Here is a 17,693-nt window from a genome sequence, read left to right as displayed (position 1 = left end):
TCTAATTATCATTATCACTTTTGTTCTATTGAAATTATACATTTGATATTATTAGGTTGGATTTTTGATGATACAAATCATGATTCTTTTATAGTACATAATGTTCATTTTCTTTTTTGCTTGTCTTTGTAGTTTTTTGAGATTTTTTTTCTTATTCTTGTAGTTTCTGAAGACACTGATTGTTTTTATTCACTTTGTAAATTTTGAAGAATTGAATTATGTTATGTTGAGAACATGATCCTTCTTTCCTCTTCAAATCATATATCACTAAATATTTTAAATATTTTTGCTTGATTAGTTAACTAAAATTTTATGTCTTTTTGTTGTTATTATTATAAAGATTGTAATTAAGTTATGTTGAGAATATGATCCTTCTTTCCTCTTCAAATCATATATAACTAAATATTTTTCATATTTTTGTTCGATTAATTAACTACAATTTTATATCTTTTTGTTGTTATTATTGTATGGATCGTTTATAGTTCTCCGGTTAAACCTCCAATGCAATAAGAGCTGATTGGTTCCTTATCAGATTAATTAGTTAATTGAAAAAACGCCAATATATCTTACTTTTAATTTCGTCTAACAATATCTTTCTCCTCACTGGCTATAAAAATGTTATACAAATATATAATAAATATACGCATTAAAAAAACAATATATCACATTTCAATATAAAGTAAATAAATACTAAATATTAAATACAAACATATTATACAGCTAAGAATCAAATAAAATCGTTTCCTCTTATAATTTCATATCTCACAATCACATAACAATCATATGGTAAAAATACATAATTTTAACGTTTCATTATTTATTATATTATTTATATATAGAAATTATTTATAGGCTAAAGTTGTTTCACGATTTTGAGAATTTAATCAACAAAAAATTTAACTACTTTTTAATTTTATTTTGAAACATCCGTAGAATTACTTTTTTTTTTTGACAATTTTAAAAAATTTTCGTATTACTTTTGATTAACTTTTTAATTCTATGACCCCTTTTAAATTTGTTTTTAATTAATTTTTCTCTTAATAGATATCTCTCCTATAATATAAAATAAGAGAAGAAGTATATATTGTTAAAATAATAGTAATTACTAAAATTAATGTTTATTAGTAGAAGCATATTTGGAGATTTTTAATAATTTGAAATTTCTAAAATGAGGTAAAAAGAAAATATGGCATATAATAAAATCAAACCATAAAAATGGTGGAGGGTTTTATTTAAACATACTACTGTTTATTAAAAAAATATATAACTTTTTTTTTATACTTTTTCTCTTATTTTTATATATTTATTTTTAATTTAATTTTTATCATAAATTCACACCTCTTCATCTTTCATAATCTCTATACTTAATTATAACCCCAAATTTATACCTTCATAACCCCAAATTACTTAATGTTTAAATTTGTGACATCTTAAAAGCACATCGAAAAAACATTTCTAACCAAATATATTTATATTAAGCTTAATGTCTACTTTAATCTTGTAATGCAAAATCTATCGACAAAGACTGCTTTGTGTAATTATTTTTACTTCTAATAAGAATGTTATAAAATAAGATATATAAAAGAGAATAATTGATTTGTTTTTTTCATGAAATTATAAGAGCAAGATCATTAATAAAAGTAAGACAAAAACAATTCTTGAAAATATTAAAATATATTTGTAGATACGCTTAGCGGCGGGAAATAGTCAAAATTATTATGAAGTTATATTTAAATTTTCAATAAAATATGAATCATGAAAAATATAATAAAAATTTAGTTAAGATAATTCATTTTAAACATTTTACTTAAATTAATAAAAAGCTAAAGACAAGCTATAACTTGATTAAATTTAGATACGATGCTAATTTTTACTGTTTTTAATATATATATATATATATTAGTAAAAATACTAAAGACGAGCAAACTTGATTCTCTTAATTACGATGCTAATTGTTAGTATTTTCTTAATGGAGTTAAATAAGCAAAGACTAAAAAAAATAAAAAATAAAATAAGAAAAAAAGTAGACTAAAAAATAGTGTTGAAATAAATTTAAAAAAAATGTAGAATTATAGAAGAGAATTTATTAAGGAAAAAACTAATACAGATAATTATTTCAAATATATTTATTACTTAACCATTCATCCTCCATTATAATGATTCTAAAAATTTACTTAACTTTTTCACTTACACTTTAATTATATGAAAATATTATCTATCGTTAATAATTATAAATATTCATATTATTTGTGAACAATTTTTTTTATATTTACCCTATTTAAAAAAAATTCAAGAGTCTAATCATAAGTTTTTATTAGACATATAAGTTTTTCTTTTAATCTTAACATAAAACCTTTTATCATTCATTTATAATTGTTCATTTATTACTTATTTTATTATGTATTTTAACAATAATATATTATTTTTATGTTGATTCTATATCACTAAAAATTATTTTACTGAACTAAACTCAAGTATCACCTATTTTCCTTCCAAAGAATCAACATATAGAGAGAAAACTATAAATTTTAATATATAAATATGGAAAAATGCACAAGTACCCCCTCAACTTATACTCGAAATCTCAGAAACATACTTATACTATACTAAGGTCCTATTACCCCCTCCCCTAAACTTATTTTATAAGCAATTTTCTATCCCTTTTTGGCTTACGTGACACTAACTTGAAAAAAAAGTAAACCAATGTTGGACGCACAAGATAGTGCCACGTAGGCCGAAGAGGGATAGAAAATTATTAATAAAGTAACTTCAGGGGGTAATAGGACCTTAGTATAGTATAAGTGTGTCTCTGAGATTTCGGGCATAGATTGAGGGGGTAATTGTACAATATTGAAGTACTTTTTCAAGTCTTCAAATTATAGGTAGCTTATCTATTACAAATAATTTTTCATATTTCTAAGATGGTTTTTGAATTTGTTACTATTTTAATTCTTTTGATGTTTTTTAAAAAATTTAAGAGACTAAAAATCTCACCTTAAATTTTTAATAAATATTAAAGTTGACCATATTTAATCTTGAGAACTAATTCAAATGGATAATAAAGTCATAAATTATTAATTATATATTATAACTAACATAAAAGAATAGGTACTATTCAACCAAAAAAAATATAGGTGTTTGACCGTACAGCTAGGATATTTTTTTTTTGATAAAATCAATTTATGAATTGAATTGAAATTACTAATCTTAAATATAAAATTTATTAGCTAATCCATTTGAATTTGAAAAATAAAAATAAATAAAAAATTTTATACACCGCACATAGCGCGGCTAAGTTTACTAGTTATATAAAAACCAGAAGAAGAAAGAAGAAAATATCTAATCTACTAATTGATTTATCAAAACAGTAATTGAGGTAAACTAACTACCATCAACTAATAGTCTGAAATAACCTTCTAACTAACTAATGGATCAGTAACTTTTGGCAGATGCAGGATTTCGAACATATATCCAAATCAATCAACTAACGCAGTAACTTATGAATCTTTAGTTATTTCAACATGACGTTTTATATAGCTAACTGAAAAGAAATTGATATAAGATATTTACTTAGTTTATGGAGTTTAATTTTGCACATATATAAGTTTGACATATTTACTTTTTTTTTAAGAGTAAAAAATCACGCAAATCTCAAATTACTACCATAAAGAAAGTAAGTAATTTGGTATATAAAAAATTTAGAGTTTAAGAAAATAAATTAACTTTTAAAATTTTGTAATTTTGAATATAACACATACCATTTGACAATTGGTAAAATAAATATTTTTTTAAAAGGAATTAAAAAAAGAAAAAATAAAACAGAGAAATTGAACATGCCACCTTAAGAAAATAGTCCTACTATTGCTAAATAATAAATCGTCTTTGAAAGCAAAATACGAATCTGATTTTGCTAACAGAGAAATTGAACATGAGTCCTACTATTGCTAAATAATAAATCGTCTTTGAAAGCAAAATACGAATCTAATTTTGCTATTTCAAGTTGACATCGAATAGATCATTGTTTTTAATCTTAGAAAGAAAATTGTTTCCCGGGTCCAAAGATCAAACAACACACTTTTTTTATTTGTACATAGAAAAAGAGTCTGATATATTCTTCAATTTTGCTATTTGAAGTTGATATATCTCTCGTTATGAAAGTAGCTCATATATACTCTTATCGTTATATAAACGACTCGCATTTACTTACCTTTACAAAATGAGCTCACTTATACCCTTCATTTAACGGAAGTTAAAAAAATAGTGGTATATATGATTCTCCTATCAAAGTTCAAGGTGTATTTTTATTTTTTTCATACATAAATTATTTTTGACTTCTATTACTATAATTATTTGAGCTTCTTGTTCTTATTTTATTTTTTTCTTTCGTTCTTTAGTTTAAAGAAATTTTTTTAACTATTCTTTTTTGTCTATATCGTAATTTGATTTTTGTATTCGAAGAAAAAAATTGGTCATCTACAATAAGTTTTACAAGAATATTCATGAAACATAAATAAATTTGATTATCAAAAATAATTCTAAATTAGTTATTGAAATAAAAAAATCAAAAATATATGTTTGACGAGGATTAAATTTACTCATATAAGATTAGATTTTCTAGAAAAATAAAGTTAAATTAAAATTATATTTTTTTCCATTTTCGTTAGAAGAAAAATTATATATTAGTCATTTATTTATAAATAAAAATATATATAAATTACTGTTATAACAAGAAATATATCTGTTCTAAATAATAAAGTTAAAGAGTATATGAGACTCTTTTTTGTTTGATTATTTAAGGATCCTAATAGATTCAGAATCTTCTAATTTGCAAAAAACAATATAAAAATCATAAATAATGATCCAGATCTTTAGTATGGAAGAACAAAATAATATCATCCGTTGGATAAGCCGCCATATATTGCACGGTTGAGATTTCTCCCGAAGTCGTTATATAAGTCAACAATTCTCCTTATTATTTTAAAGATGTTAGCGTTTCGAGAAACCCGTTTTCTTTACTTCCCTCACTCTTAACAGAAAGAACCAAAAAAAAAAAAGAAAAAGAAAAATTCATAGTGATAGAAAAAAAAAATATATCTGATTGAAGAAGTGGTGCTTGGAGCTTTCAGCTTGCCGTGTGATCACAGCGGTCGCCCTATTATTTGTTCAAAGGTTCGCACTTCTTGTAGGTTTTGGGGCTCAAATTGGGTTAAATTTCACAATTCTAGGGTTTGCTGTTTTGATATTTACGGCTTCTTCTTCTTGAATTTTCATCTGTATTTCTTCGAATTATTTAGTATTGGGCGTTGCCGCCAGGATCAGGAGCTGATTAAGCAAAGGTAATTTGTATTACCAAGCGAATCTTTGTTAATTACTTAGTTTTCCTTTTTGTTGGAATAGCCAGTTGCGTCAGATTGAAGCTGTGAAAATAGTGAGGACTCTGTGTAACTGTCTTGTTTTCGGATGAATTATGAAGATTGATTAGCTTTATATATTCAATTTGTATTGCCCATATGTTAATTTTTCATGATAAAGTTCGTTAGTTTTTCAATTCAAGAAAACTAGTGGTTTTGAATGCACTTGCAATTTAATATTACACCTCAGTTTTTTTTTTTGATTACTGACCAATTATTCATGGGGAAACACTTTGTTTCTTTGGATTTTATTCGGTGAGTTTTAGCCCCCATATATATATATATATAACAGAATTTGTAGCTACAATTTAAAGATCAATGATAAGATAAGAGAGAGAATTGAAAAACATAGCTGAAGTTCTACCTCACATCGCAATTCCGAGCAGCTAAAGTGATACTGGTTGTGGCATCAATATAGATAGGTCTGAGAAGAAGTGAATGTTCTCCCTTGGCAGTATGTGGATTCTCGAGGACCTGAGCTCCGATTAAGGTTAGACATGACCCTGAAAATATCGACCTTGAACTCAAATTGGGGTTGACATAAACAATGATAATGGGCTGTTATCCCTAAGTTTGCAGTAGGACTTCGACAAATGAATGAAGCTACAGACCAGGGGTTCATAGTGGCAGTCTGGCTATTTTCTTAGAACCAATGTTTTCTCATGGAATTCTATCTACTATGTGGAAATGAGGTTGCCCCTTTACCTGTCTCCACTTGAAAACTGAACTTGGTTCACCAATAACTCGTGACTAGTGCCTACTATCCATCTCATGTGTTACTGTAAAACCAAATTCTTAGGTGCTTATAAATCAAATCCTTAAGCTCTTGGGGTTCATTTTCCTTACATGGGATAAATGGACTATAATTCTGGAAGTTTCTAAATGTGTCTTCATTCCAAACTTTCATAATGAATACATACTATTCTTCGAGCGCTTCATAGCTCCATTGCTTTCCCTCCTCATTCAGTTATGCCTTGTCCTCAGGGTGAAATCAGGAAATAGAGGACGTTAAAACTGTATTTTTCCAATGTAGTCAGGGGCAAATTGATGGGGGAAAAGTTGGGGCATGTGAATTTGTGGTCTCTCGTAACTGAGTAATTTATGTATATATTTTAACATTTGTATAATATTATATGTTGACGCTCATGCTACAAGAAGAAGACTAAATGTTTCGATCTGTTGAAGGTTGGTTTACTTATTTAGAGGACTAGAGATCAATTCCCACTAATTTTGTTTTAGTGGTGCATCCGTGTTGTAGATCCCTAGATTCGCCACATAATGTGGCTTTCTGGTAACCAGACTTGCATTGTTGCAGCATATTCCTTGTTGACAAATTTGATCGAGTATGTCTATAGGCTTTACTTATGGATGCCATTAGAAGTGCACACTGTTACCTTACTTAGAAGAGATAGGAAAATGCAGACTTTGGGGCTTTTAGTAGCTTGATAAGGTTCAAAGTGCTTTGGGTAGCTTAATGGTCCTTCTGATAACCACTGATCTCCTCCTATTGGGTTGTAATCTAAGCAGATGGCTTCCTATTATTTTTTAAGCGGAGTTGTGGACATTCGTGTATGTCATATGGTTCTCTCGGCAGCTGTCGATTTCCTTGGGCTATCCATCTATTCGTGAAGGGTAGAAAAACTTTGTTGTTGTTTGACCTGCATTCATTTAAAAGGTTCCTTTCGAAAAGATCTCATCTGCAGGGTCGATGATGTGAGTAGTCCATGCAGGTTATTGTCTGAGAATACTCTAGCAACTTGGAAAACAGTGAAGAGCGTGTCAATGAAAAAATACGAGTTTGTGTGTTATAATAACAATCTACAATCACAAAGATGGTGTTACCCTCTGACTTGGCCGCCCCTTTATTAAATCCATGACGACGTACTCCTTTGCTTTCTCTAGAATTGGTAGGGTTTGTGGAAACCTAGGTATGTCACATCCTCTGCTTTGCACTTTTGACAGGTATCAAACACTTGAACCTATTTTCAGCCTTCCTCAATTAATGGAAGCCACGTAATACCTTATATGTCCCTTCTTAATGGCTAGGGCAGAGAAGTGCCCTTCTGATGAATCATGTATTAAATAACTTTCCCTGGACCATTGTACCTCAACTAATCTATTTTGCAAGGAGGTTTCAGTAATAGCCCCTCACATGATTCTTTTTATCAGCCCCTGAGACCTTCATCACTTTATAGCTAAATGTTATCAAAAGCGAAACAAGATAGGAAAGCAACAAGTACTTGCTGGGGCTTATTTGTGTGAGGAACAATTGAAACATGAGTTTTAGCAAAGGTGATAGGTAAACTAGATGCAAATTTCTAATTCAGCTTAGTAACTAACCTGCGCTGCTCATCACTTGAGGACCAAGTTGATGTCATAACCCTGATCACCATCATATTTATCCTACGAGTATTTTTACAAATAATACATCCACAAAAAGAAATCACATCTCGACAATGAAATGTGATTCATTGCGAGAACCGTCATAAATAAAAAGCTGAAAATGGTAGGTTGCGTCTCTTGGCTCTCTCCCGCAGTTGAGCAGAGACCATTCAGTCTGCTATATATCCAGGTATGATCAATCGGAGACAGTCAGGTTTAAATTCCTGTCAACAAAGGATCTCCCTTGTTCATCATCAGAGTTCCTTGAGCAAGTATAATCGGAGTAGGAGGAGAGCTTTCAGCACTCCCGATAGCCTCCATCTTAATTAGCTGAGTCCCATAGGTCCATCCCGCAATAAACATCTTCACAATATCAAAAGAGAGCAGACAACTAAGTGGAGTTGACTTCTCAGATGGTCACTTAACTAGAGTTACTATCTCATGAAGTCACTTTCTTTGATGAAAATTATCGAAATCAAGAAGGTGATTTGAGATAATAACTATTAGTAGAGTGACCATATGAGGAATCAACTCCAACAGAATTATAGTGAGCAGTTCCAGCAACTTCGAACCTCTTCTTTCTCTGAGTGACGAAAGCTTGAAATTTTGATTTCAAGCCGTTCATTGTTGATATGTTTGAAATTTGTGTTCTCCACCCCGGTTAATATTTAGAAGCTCCAGGTGCTAATTTCTAGTGAGAGCTCGAAGATCAAATACATTACAAGAGAAGCAAATGATATTTGAGAACAAAATTGAACAAACCAAGCAACGAAGGGAGAGAAAAAAATAATAAGAGAAACGTGCTCAATTAATTTCATTTATGAACAACACTTTGTGCGATTAAGGATTTAAAGGTGATGGAGGTTATGTAATTACCTCACAGTACACTGATGTGACACGGGACAACTAGAAATGAGGTTGTAAGAGGAAAGAGGAAATTTTGTTAGGTGGGACTGAACTTTAAAACTGAAAATTTCTGAATAGAACTTTATTGGAAATGTTGTAATCTCAACATTCTACTTGTGGAGCTCTTCATATATATATATATAGGAATTCCTGCCAATGTAGAGCTTTTAGGTTTTATGGCTGGTTTCAGGATTGGTTTTCTGAGAACTTCTCTTCTTTTGTGATAGGTCGGAGAAATCCATTTTTTGCTGCGGCCAAGTAGTGCATATTCTGCAGTCTGGTGGATGGCTAGGAAAGACAAGTTGCCTGGAGGTGGTTCTGCTGGTTTTGCCACTAATTATGGATCGGAGGGCTCTGGCAGTTCAGGGAGATTCGATGCTAGAATCTCTGTTTCAGGACATTCAATTGCTCCTCAGCAGAGATGGATAAACATAAATTCTTCTTCACATGATGGTTTCGCTGTGCCCATCCATGTTATACTGCAATCCAAGCTGTCACCATCTGAGAGGAAACACTTGGTTCTGCAATTGACATCTGATATTGAACAAATTAGACTTCTTCAAAAGAAAGTTGAGTTTTATAGGACAAGTGCAATTGCAGTTTCATCTTCTAGTGATATTGTTAGCTGTAGCAATGCACAGAAAGGGCTCCCTTTAGCAAGCAAGAAGAGATCTGCAGGAAACCCTGGGTTTGGAAAAAAGTCAAACCCTTCCGCTCAGAAGACACGAGGCCAGAGCAGGGAGGTGTCAGGCAGGTTTAAATCTGTTAAGCCTGCTTCAGTACCATCCCGTTCAAATGCAACATTGATGAAACAGTGTGAGAACTTGTTGAAAAAGTTGTTGTCACATCGTAATGCGGGTGTATTTAATGAACCTGTTGACATAGTTAAGTTGAACATTCCCGACTATTTCACTGTCATTAAACACCCAATGGATTTGGGGACAATAAATAAGAGGCTGACTTCAGGTGCTTACTCGACTCCACGGGAGTTTCTTGCTGATGTTAGACTGATGTTTTCAAATGCATTGACCTACAACCCCCCTGGTAATATTGTAAATGTCATGGCTGATGAGATGAGCAAATTTTTTGAACTGAGATGGAAAACTATTGAGAAAAAGCTGCCTACTAACCATGCTGAATTAGTGGAAGAAAAATCAGGCTTGCATGAAGAAAATGGATCTGCTTCAAAGAAGAGGAGAGTTTCTCCAACGCAGCATGTAGTTGTGCCAGAACCTCCTAAATCCAAGATGACCGATGAAGAGAAACATAAACTTAGTGGTGAATTAGAAGCTTCACTTGGTGATCTACCCGACAACATCCTTGAGTTTTTGAAGGAATTGAGTTCAAATGGAACAGCAACTGAAGAAGATGACATTGAGATTGACATTGATATTCTCTCTGATGATACTCTGTTCACGTTACGGGCGCTTCTAGATAAGTTTTTGCTAGAGAAACAAAAAGGCAATGCAAGAGCTGAACCTTGTGAGATAGAGGTAGTTTGCCGTCAAAGAATACATCTTCACGTACAATGTAGAATGGACTCTCCACCAGTGTTTGATGTTAATGAATTATTGTTCTCTCTTATTGTTTTTTCAGCTGCCAAATGAATTGGGGCTTAGTAATTCATCCATGCACCTAGGAGGAGGTTCTTACTCGCTCTTTTGATTTCATCCACGCTATTAGTTGTTTGGTGTTAGATTTTGAACTTCAATGATTTTCCTTCTAAATACTGGAAAAATATACAGATAATGACCATGTTGATGAGGAGGTCGATATTGGTGGAAATGAGCCTCCTGTCTCCAGTTATCCTTCACTTGAGATCGAAAAAGATACGGATCCCAAAAGAGATGAACGTATAAATACAGGGGGTCCCAATGGTAATTCAAATTGTTTATTGACTCATTGATACTCTTTGCTTTGTTTCTCTTGGACATTCTTGTAGTGCATCCTACTTTTTCAATGATCCGCTTTCTGGTGACATATCCTGTTCATATCATATCTACATTGTCTTATCTTCTAGGGCTGGTAAAATGAATTTTATAGCTATCAAGTCATCGGACTATTTTTACCATATTGTGGGGTGTGCTCGGTTCCCTTTTAATTTTGATGAACTGTGAATCTTTGAACATTCTAAATTGTTGTAGTCTGATGAATCTCTTACATTCTGAATTGTTTCCTTTAAAATAAGCTAAACTATTCTATTTCAGGTTTTCTGTTGTTGATCTTGTATCTCCTTTCCTAGTTCTTCATTGCACTACATAATGAGGTTCTAATTAGTTTTGCTGCATCGGTAATATTTTTGGAGAAATCTACCAAGTCAAGCTTGTCATAATCAACATTACTTGCTCAGAACACCTATTACTTGCTCTCTTTTTCTTTTTCTTTTGAGTACCCGTCAATTTCCGGTCAAGTGGTTTGCCAAATAACTGGCAACCCTGGCTGCCAATGTTGCATGATTGCTAAAAAAAGTGGATGCTTGTGGCCCTGCATTTACTGCATTCAAGAAGTTCATAGATTTTTCTCTACATTAAGTTTGAAGTTATTCTAGTCATATGTTCGTGTGTGTTGAAACTTAGCTTGACCTATTTCATTTTTGAAGTTCGTGTTGGTGCTACTTTATTATTTTTTACTTCTCTTGCCCAGCTTTCCTTTTCAGTTTCCGTTAAACTTTTTCATCATTTGTACTGTGCTTCTTGAATGAATTTATTCTATATTCTATTTTCTTTGATAAAACTTAGATGAAGTTTAATGTTCCAAATTTCATGTCCATCCATACAAGTGTAGTGTTATCTCTCAATATTAGGCGACTTGGAACTGCTGATTTAGAAGGGATTGCTTTACTCATTGTTTGAAGTTAGAATTCTGAATACTGTCTTAACTTGTTCTTTCATCTCCCTTCCATCCAGATTCAGATTCTAGTAGTTCTTCTGATGACGAGTCTGAAACTCAAAGAACACCTGATCATGCTGAGCAGGTGAAGAGAGATCACAATAGCTTCTAAATAAACCCTCATGGTGTTTATTGCCATTAGATCAGCTTTAGAGTATTTGGAAACCTAATACATCTTTTTGTGCTGGTGTTCGATCACAGGATCACAGTTCTCCAGTAAAGACAGGTGGAAAGGAAGCTGGCAATAGTTTAGCTGATGGAAATCGTGAGTTCTATTCTGATTGTGATTTCTTGATAAGTATTTCTCTGCTGATTTAATATATTAAAGAACTCTGTTGATGGTTATCATTTTATTTGGAACTGAGTACTTATCTGAAATGTAGGAAGTGCATGAATCTGCAGAATACTATAGAATGGTTATTAGGGGATCTGAGTGTTAGGTTATGAAATATTTAAGTTCTCTGGTGGTCTGAGATCCTGTAGTCAGGTTTTTTTGTTGTCTTTTTCTTGACTACATAGATGTTGCTATCTCACTCCTTGTTTATCTCTAGACTCTATCGACAGCCTTGACCAGCTGGAACAAAGTTCTCAGCAAATGCCGTTCTCTGTTGACTCAGAAGCAGCATATCAAGATGGTGAGTTGAGAAGTGAAAACTGTTTTTCTGTATTTATTGTTAAAGATAAAAAGGTAACGTAAGAAAAGTTGGTTTATTTCCTTTGTCTCTATTAATTTGTGGGTTCATGTGTTGTATTTTAACATTAGGAGAGAGTAGGGTCTCCCCTGGAAAGCTCTATAGGGCTGCTCTCCTGAAGAACAGATTTGCGGATACAATTTTAAAAGCTCGAGAGAAGACACTTGTTGAGGTGGGTATCCTTTGCTTGTTATAGGCATTCTACTGCCTTTTCCATTTATTTTGACCATCTTGTCAGTCCATCCTGTAATTTTGCTACATAGGTCGAGAAGGGTGATCCGGAGAAACTTCGTCGTGAAAGGGAGGAGCTTGAGATGCAAAGGAGGAAAGGTATCCCCAACCCAAATTCCCAATATTCAACATGGAAGAAAATTCTTTTTTTTTTTTATGTAAATTGATAGCCCTATAATGTTAATTTCCGTGATCAGCGAAAGCTAAGCTGCAAGCAGAAGCGAAAGCTGCTGAAGAAGCTCAAAGACGTGCAGAAGTGGAAGCTGCAGCTGAGGTTAAGAGAAGGAGAGAGCTCGATAGAGAAGCAGCAAGACAGGCGTTACTCCAGGTGGGTAGAAAATATATCACGTCGTAGAAGGTCAAGTGCTTCCGTTAGAATATCAAACGGGACTTCCATTTTGTTTTTGCAGATGGAAAAGACTGTAGAGATTAATGAGAATTCAAAGTTCCTTGAGGATTTGGAGATGCTGACTGCTGTTCCTTCCGAGCAGCTACACAGCTCGGTAGACGAGACCAGTCCAGATCATTCCCAGGATGGATTAGGTACCTTCAAATTTGGAGGCAGTAATCCCTTGGAGCAACTTGGGTTGTACATGAAGATGGATGATGACGAGGAAGAATGTGAACTGGCTACTCTTCAAAGTGATGATCCTATTGATGTTGAGGAAGGTGAAATTGATTAAAGCTATTACCCTCTGCCCCAATGTGTTGCTGTATCATAGCATTCCAGAATATGTGATTGGTTTAGTAACATGAATCCGTTTTCCACCTAGAAACCCGATTTTCTTTTTCTAAAAAAAAAAAAAAAAGTTACAGATAATGGGAAGTGTTGATTTGGAATTCAGTTTGCAATTGGATGTGAGAAAAGGAAAAAAAAAAAAAATAGAATTGTGTGGAAGTCCTATGCTGTTTCGCCTTTTCTGATTTTCAGCTTTGCATTTTTAATCTTATTATCCATTCAGTATTAGTGTTTAATTATGAGGGCCCAGGTTAGACCGGTAGTCTTTTTAGAAATTACGGACGATAAATATGCAAGTATCAGCTTGTTTCATGACAATGATATAATTAGAATTTCTATCTGCAGTTGTGAATGAGATCGAAAAATTTTCATTTTTTTAAAAGTAATTATCAGAAAATTTTCTGGTTCAACTTTAGTTAAATTCATTTGTATCGTGAACTTTTAGACTTAACGTTGAAAGACTAGTGTAAACATGAAATTTTGGAGTTGAATGGTGGGGATTTCTTTCATGGGAAATAGAGTAAAAAGCGGGTAGAAGAAGTATAAGTAGACGGGAAAAAACATTCATGAAAAGTAAATGGATTCTTAAAATTTACATTATTGTATATACCTAAAGAAACGGACTTGATTAATGTCTTTATTTACTTATTCATATTTTTTTTATATTTATTTTTATTTAATTGTCCATTTTAACAAATCAAGAAAGGACAATAAATTTTTTCTAATATACTCTTAATTAATTCTAGAAAATTTCTAATATTACTAAGTTGTAATTCATGATTTTTGGAACCAAAAAATACATTTATTATATTTAAGGAGTTGCATAATCTATTAAGTTAAAAGGTAAAACTGTAACTAACCTATGATAATAATTGGTGTCACTTCTTAAGTGTACAACTAAATAGGGACAGAGAGAATAAGAGCGATGAATTCTGGACTTGGAGAAACATAAGATGAAGTTATGGGATAAACATAAGATGAAGCTATGGAAGACTAAGTGCCCGTTTCGATGGACTTAATAAAAGCAGCTTTAAAAAAGTACTTTTAAAAGTGCTGAAACTTGTTTTTAAAATAAGCAGTTATGCGTTTGGATAAAAGAAAGATAAATATGTGGTCAACTTAAAACAGCTTATAAGCTAAAAAAAAAAAAGCACCCCTATCCCAGCTTTTAACTTTTGGCTTAAAATAAGTTTTTTTTAACTTAAAATAAGCTGTTTTGAGTATTGCCAAACAGCTAAATAAGTCAAAAACCAGCTTTTAAGTCAGTTTGACCAGTTTTTAAGCTGAGCTAAACAGGCTCTAAGAGAAAAATTCGTAGTCCTTGGCTTGTATAATGATGTTCCTTAGACCGCCGATTGGTGCCAAAACAGTCAACAGAACTCCCAGTATTATGCAAATCTGTCATTATTTTGGCTAATTAGTTGCAGTTTTAAGCTGAAAAAATGAAAATTAAGTGCACCATAACCATACCCAGTTAGTAGTCCAAGAGAGACCCCATTTCTTTGGTTTGTAGATTGAAAGCCACATGATGCAAGGGAGCTAAAGAAAAAAAGGTAGTGTTAGTGCAGCCATTCTAGATTTGGCAAGGGGAAATAGGAGGAAACTTACAAAATATGTTGTTGGGGCAAAAGCAAATCCTCCAAAGAATCCAAGAAGTCCCCCAAAGAATGGGAAGATGATTCCAACTATCATTGTGAAAGCTGCAAGCAACAGGCATTACAAATTTGATTGTATGGGATGGGACACAAGAAATGAAGGCAAACTTACCAACATAAAGGTTTCTGCTAGCAAATCTCAAGTACCATGTTGGCTTGAATCTACGTTTCTTTACCAGGTAAGTCTCAAGCATGTCAAACACTGGTATTGCATAGAGCTACACAGGAGAGATACATTTGAGTGAGTTTGTATGTATATTAAAAAATAAAGACATAGAGAGAGGTAATGGAGAGAGGAGAATGGATGTTTAACCTGATAGCTCCCAATGATGTGGATAACAACAAAGGCATTAGCAAGTACAATGAGCCAAGTAGGTTTGTTCAATGAGATGAGAATGTTGTCTGATACTGAATTCCCAAATGTATAATAGCCGATAAGTGCAACTGGGAAGTAACATAGAGCCACAACAATGTAAGCAACAACAACTCCCTTCCACATAGGTCCTTTAGAAGGCTTCTCAGGTGTTGAAGGGATGGTAGCTTGAATCTCCAACACCACATTATGACCTGCGTATGCAAAAGCCACTTCTCCCAATCCACCAAAAAAATTGAAAATTGCTTCCCCTGTGTTTTTAGCCCTGTACTCATAATTCACATCTGCTTGTACACCCTTTTCAAGTGAAGCTGCCCAAGCAATTGTACAGTAACTGTTGAACAAGACATGCATGCATACTCAACAAGTAAATAAAACTGTCGGTACATGTCCTAAATAAATAAAACTTACCTTAAAGACATGATAGCTGCAATCAAAGACACACCAGATATGGCATTGAAATTGGGAAGATGAGATAGCACAAAATGTACAGAGGCAAATATCATAATGTAATAGGTGAGTTTGATTTCTATGCAATTTCCAGGAGTGCAGACTAAATTGTGGATCTTCTGGAATGATTTTCCTCCAGTCACCATATAAACGATGTCAAGGCCAACTTCAACAACCAATTGTTGAGGCACCACGATATATAGCCCCAACTTTTTACCAAAAACATGCTGCCCAAGTTCATGATACCTATCGAAACGTTTCCCTGGAACCATTTCATGCATCTCAACCATTTGCCATAGAGTGTATAAAGTGATAACCCAAGATATAAACATCACTGCTACACCAGGTCCCCTGCCCATAAATCAAATCACGAAATTAAACAAAGCTAATCTAATTAATTGCTAATCAGTCAGTAATTACTTACCATCCCAGCTCTGACATGGCATATGGAAGACCCAGAACACCAGCACCAACCATCGCTGTAACATTGTGGAATGCTGAATACCACCATTTTGCATTCCTAGAAGAAGTAATCGGAAGCCATTCATCGATCTTCTTTTGTTCTTCCGTTCTTCCATCAGGCTGGCAAATTCAATTCATAGTCTTATAAACGATTTCACATTAATAAACAAAAATATATACAAAACACAGATTGCAGTACCGAATTTTTCTGTGGTGATGTAGCTGGCATATTGTTGTGACTATTTGTGATACAAGTTGTTATGAAGATTGCAATCGCTTCTAATTATGAATTCCTTAAGATATTACACGTTTATATATTTTTTAAAATTATGGAAAATATATCCAACATAAATTTGTTTTAAAATCCGAATGTGTCTCAATTCAGTTAAACACACTCTCCATTTACTCTACGCCTCACATGTATGCCTTTTTTTAATTACCAAATTAAATGAGAATGTATCTCTAAAACAAAGTGTTGTCACCGTTGACTATTGGAGCATGTTTGACTAGAAAAATATATATTTTTATTTTCAAAAAATGAAGTTGACAGGCTAGTTTGTTGAACTGTTCTTTTAATAAGGAATGTATACATCTTTAATTATATTTAAATCATTATGTTAAAATATACCAATACTTAATTTATTTTTTATTCATTTATATATAATATAACTTAAAATTTTGAATATGTATAAATACTTAATTAAAAATTATAAAAAATATTTAAAAAATAATTTTGATATTAAAAATGCATTGATATTTGTCATATTTTTTCATAATTTGACGCTCAAAGTATATTTTGAAAAATCATTAGCCAAATAGAATTTGCTTATTAAAATATTTTTCAAAAATACTTTTTTATAAAGCTATTTAAAAAGAAAAAATTATATAACTAAGTTTTGACTACAATTTAAATTTAAAACGGTTATCATTTCGTTTATATTGTTTATGAAGCACTTTTTTTTTTAGGAATACTTTTTTCACATTCCATACAAATCTACACCTTATCTCTTTTTACCACATCCACTCAATTTACTCCTTAAATCTCTCAACCTCATAAATACCTCAACTAATCAAAATTCAAAATTTGACTTCTTCCTCTTTTTTTCTTTCGTTTCTTTTATTTTTCTGTCTATGAGTATTTATATTCACGTGTTTGCACATATATTTTAAATGTTATAATTTTAAAAATACTTTATAAAATTTATCATCACTTGTAAAAAACTTTTTTTTTAAACTACTTATAATAATACACTATTACTAATTATATAATCATATTAACTTGCATCATGAAGCTTCACTAAAATTGTCAACGATTTAATATTATCAATACACTCTATTTAACAATTTAATATTATCAATATATCTAGTTCTTTGTTCATCCACCATGATTACTTGTAATAGAATTATAAAATCGTTACTTGTTAAATACCATCATTATAACATCATATAAATATACCTAAAAAGTTGTTTAGCCAAATTTCAAAGTAATTTATTGAATTTCAA

General features: G+C 32.0%; 2 protein-coding genes across 4 annotated transcripts; one reads left to right on the top strand and one right to left on the bottom strand.

Moving 5' to 3' along the window:
* The first annotated feature begins 4,972 nt into the window (after positions 1–4,972).
* Positions 4,973–13,409, top strand: LOC101248346 (transcription factor GTE8). 3 transcript variants are annotated; one of them, XM_010317632.4, is made up of 12 exons: positions 4,973–5,169; positions 5,295–5,336; positions 8,927–10,192; positions 10,296–10,344; positions 10,445–10,576; positions 11,606–11,673; positions 11,790–11,853; positions 12,140–12,223; positions 12,352–12,452; positions 12,544–12,610; positions 12,709–12,839; positions 12,922–13,409. In XM_010317632.4, the coding sequence occupies exons 3-12, from the start codon at positions 8,984–8,986 to the stop codon at positions 13,192–13,194; spliced, it is 2,178 nt and encodes a 725-aa protein (XP_010315934.1). In that variant the 5' UTR covers positions 4,973–5,169; positions 5,295–5,336; positions 8,927–8,983; the 3' UTR covers positions 13,195–13,409. The 3 variants fall into 3 exon arrangements, with proteins under 3 accessions (XP_010315934.1, XP_010315935.1, XP_004231798.1); XM_010317633.4 differs by lacking the exon at positions 5,295–5,336; XM_004231750.5 differs by having other exon boundaries at positions 4,973–5,336.
* Positions 13,410–14,034: 625 nt separating this feature from the next.
* Positions 14,035–16,585, bottom strand: LOC101264397 (lysine histidine transporter 1-like). Its single transcript, XM_004233545.5, has 8 exons — positions 16,390–16,585; positions 16,153–16,310; positions 15,690–16,079; positions 15,219–15,612; positions 15,018–15,123; positions 14,859–14,950; positions 14,721–14,789; positions 14,035–14,648 (listed from the first exon to the last, which is right to left on the bottom strand). Exons 1-8 carry the CDS (start codon positions 16,417–16,419, stop codon positions 14,550–14,552), a joined length of 1,338 nt encoding a protein of 445 aa, XP_004233593.1. The 5' UTR covers positions 16,420–16,585; the 3' UTR covers positions 14,035–14,549.
* Between the last annotated feature and the right edge of the window lie 1,108 nt (positions 16,586–17,693).

This window comes from Solanum lycopersicum, chromosome 2 (genome assembly GCF_036512215.1).
Source record: "Solanum lycopersicum chromosome 2, SLM_r2.1".
Taxonomy (NCBI): Eukaryota; Viridiplantae; Streptophyta; class Magnoliopsida; order Solanales; family Solanaceae; genus Solanum; species Solanum lycopersicum.
Note: the sequence above shows the minus strand (reverse complement) of the source record. Positions and strands in the feature narration are given on the sequence as shown.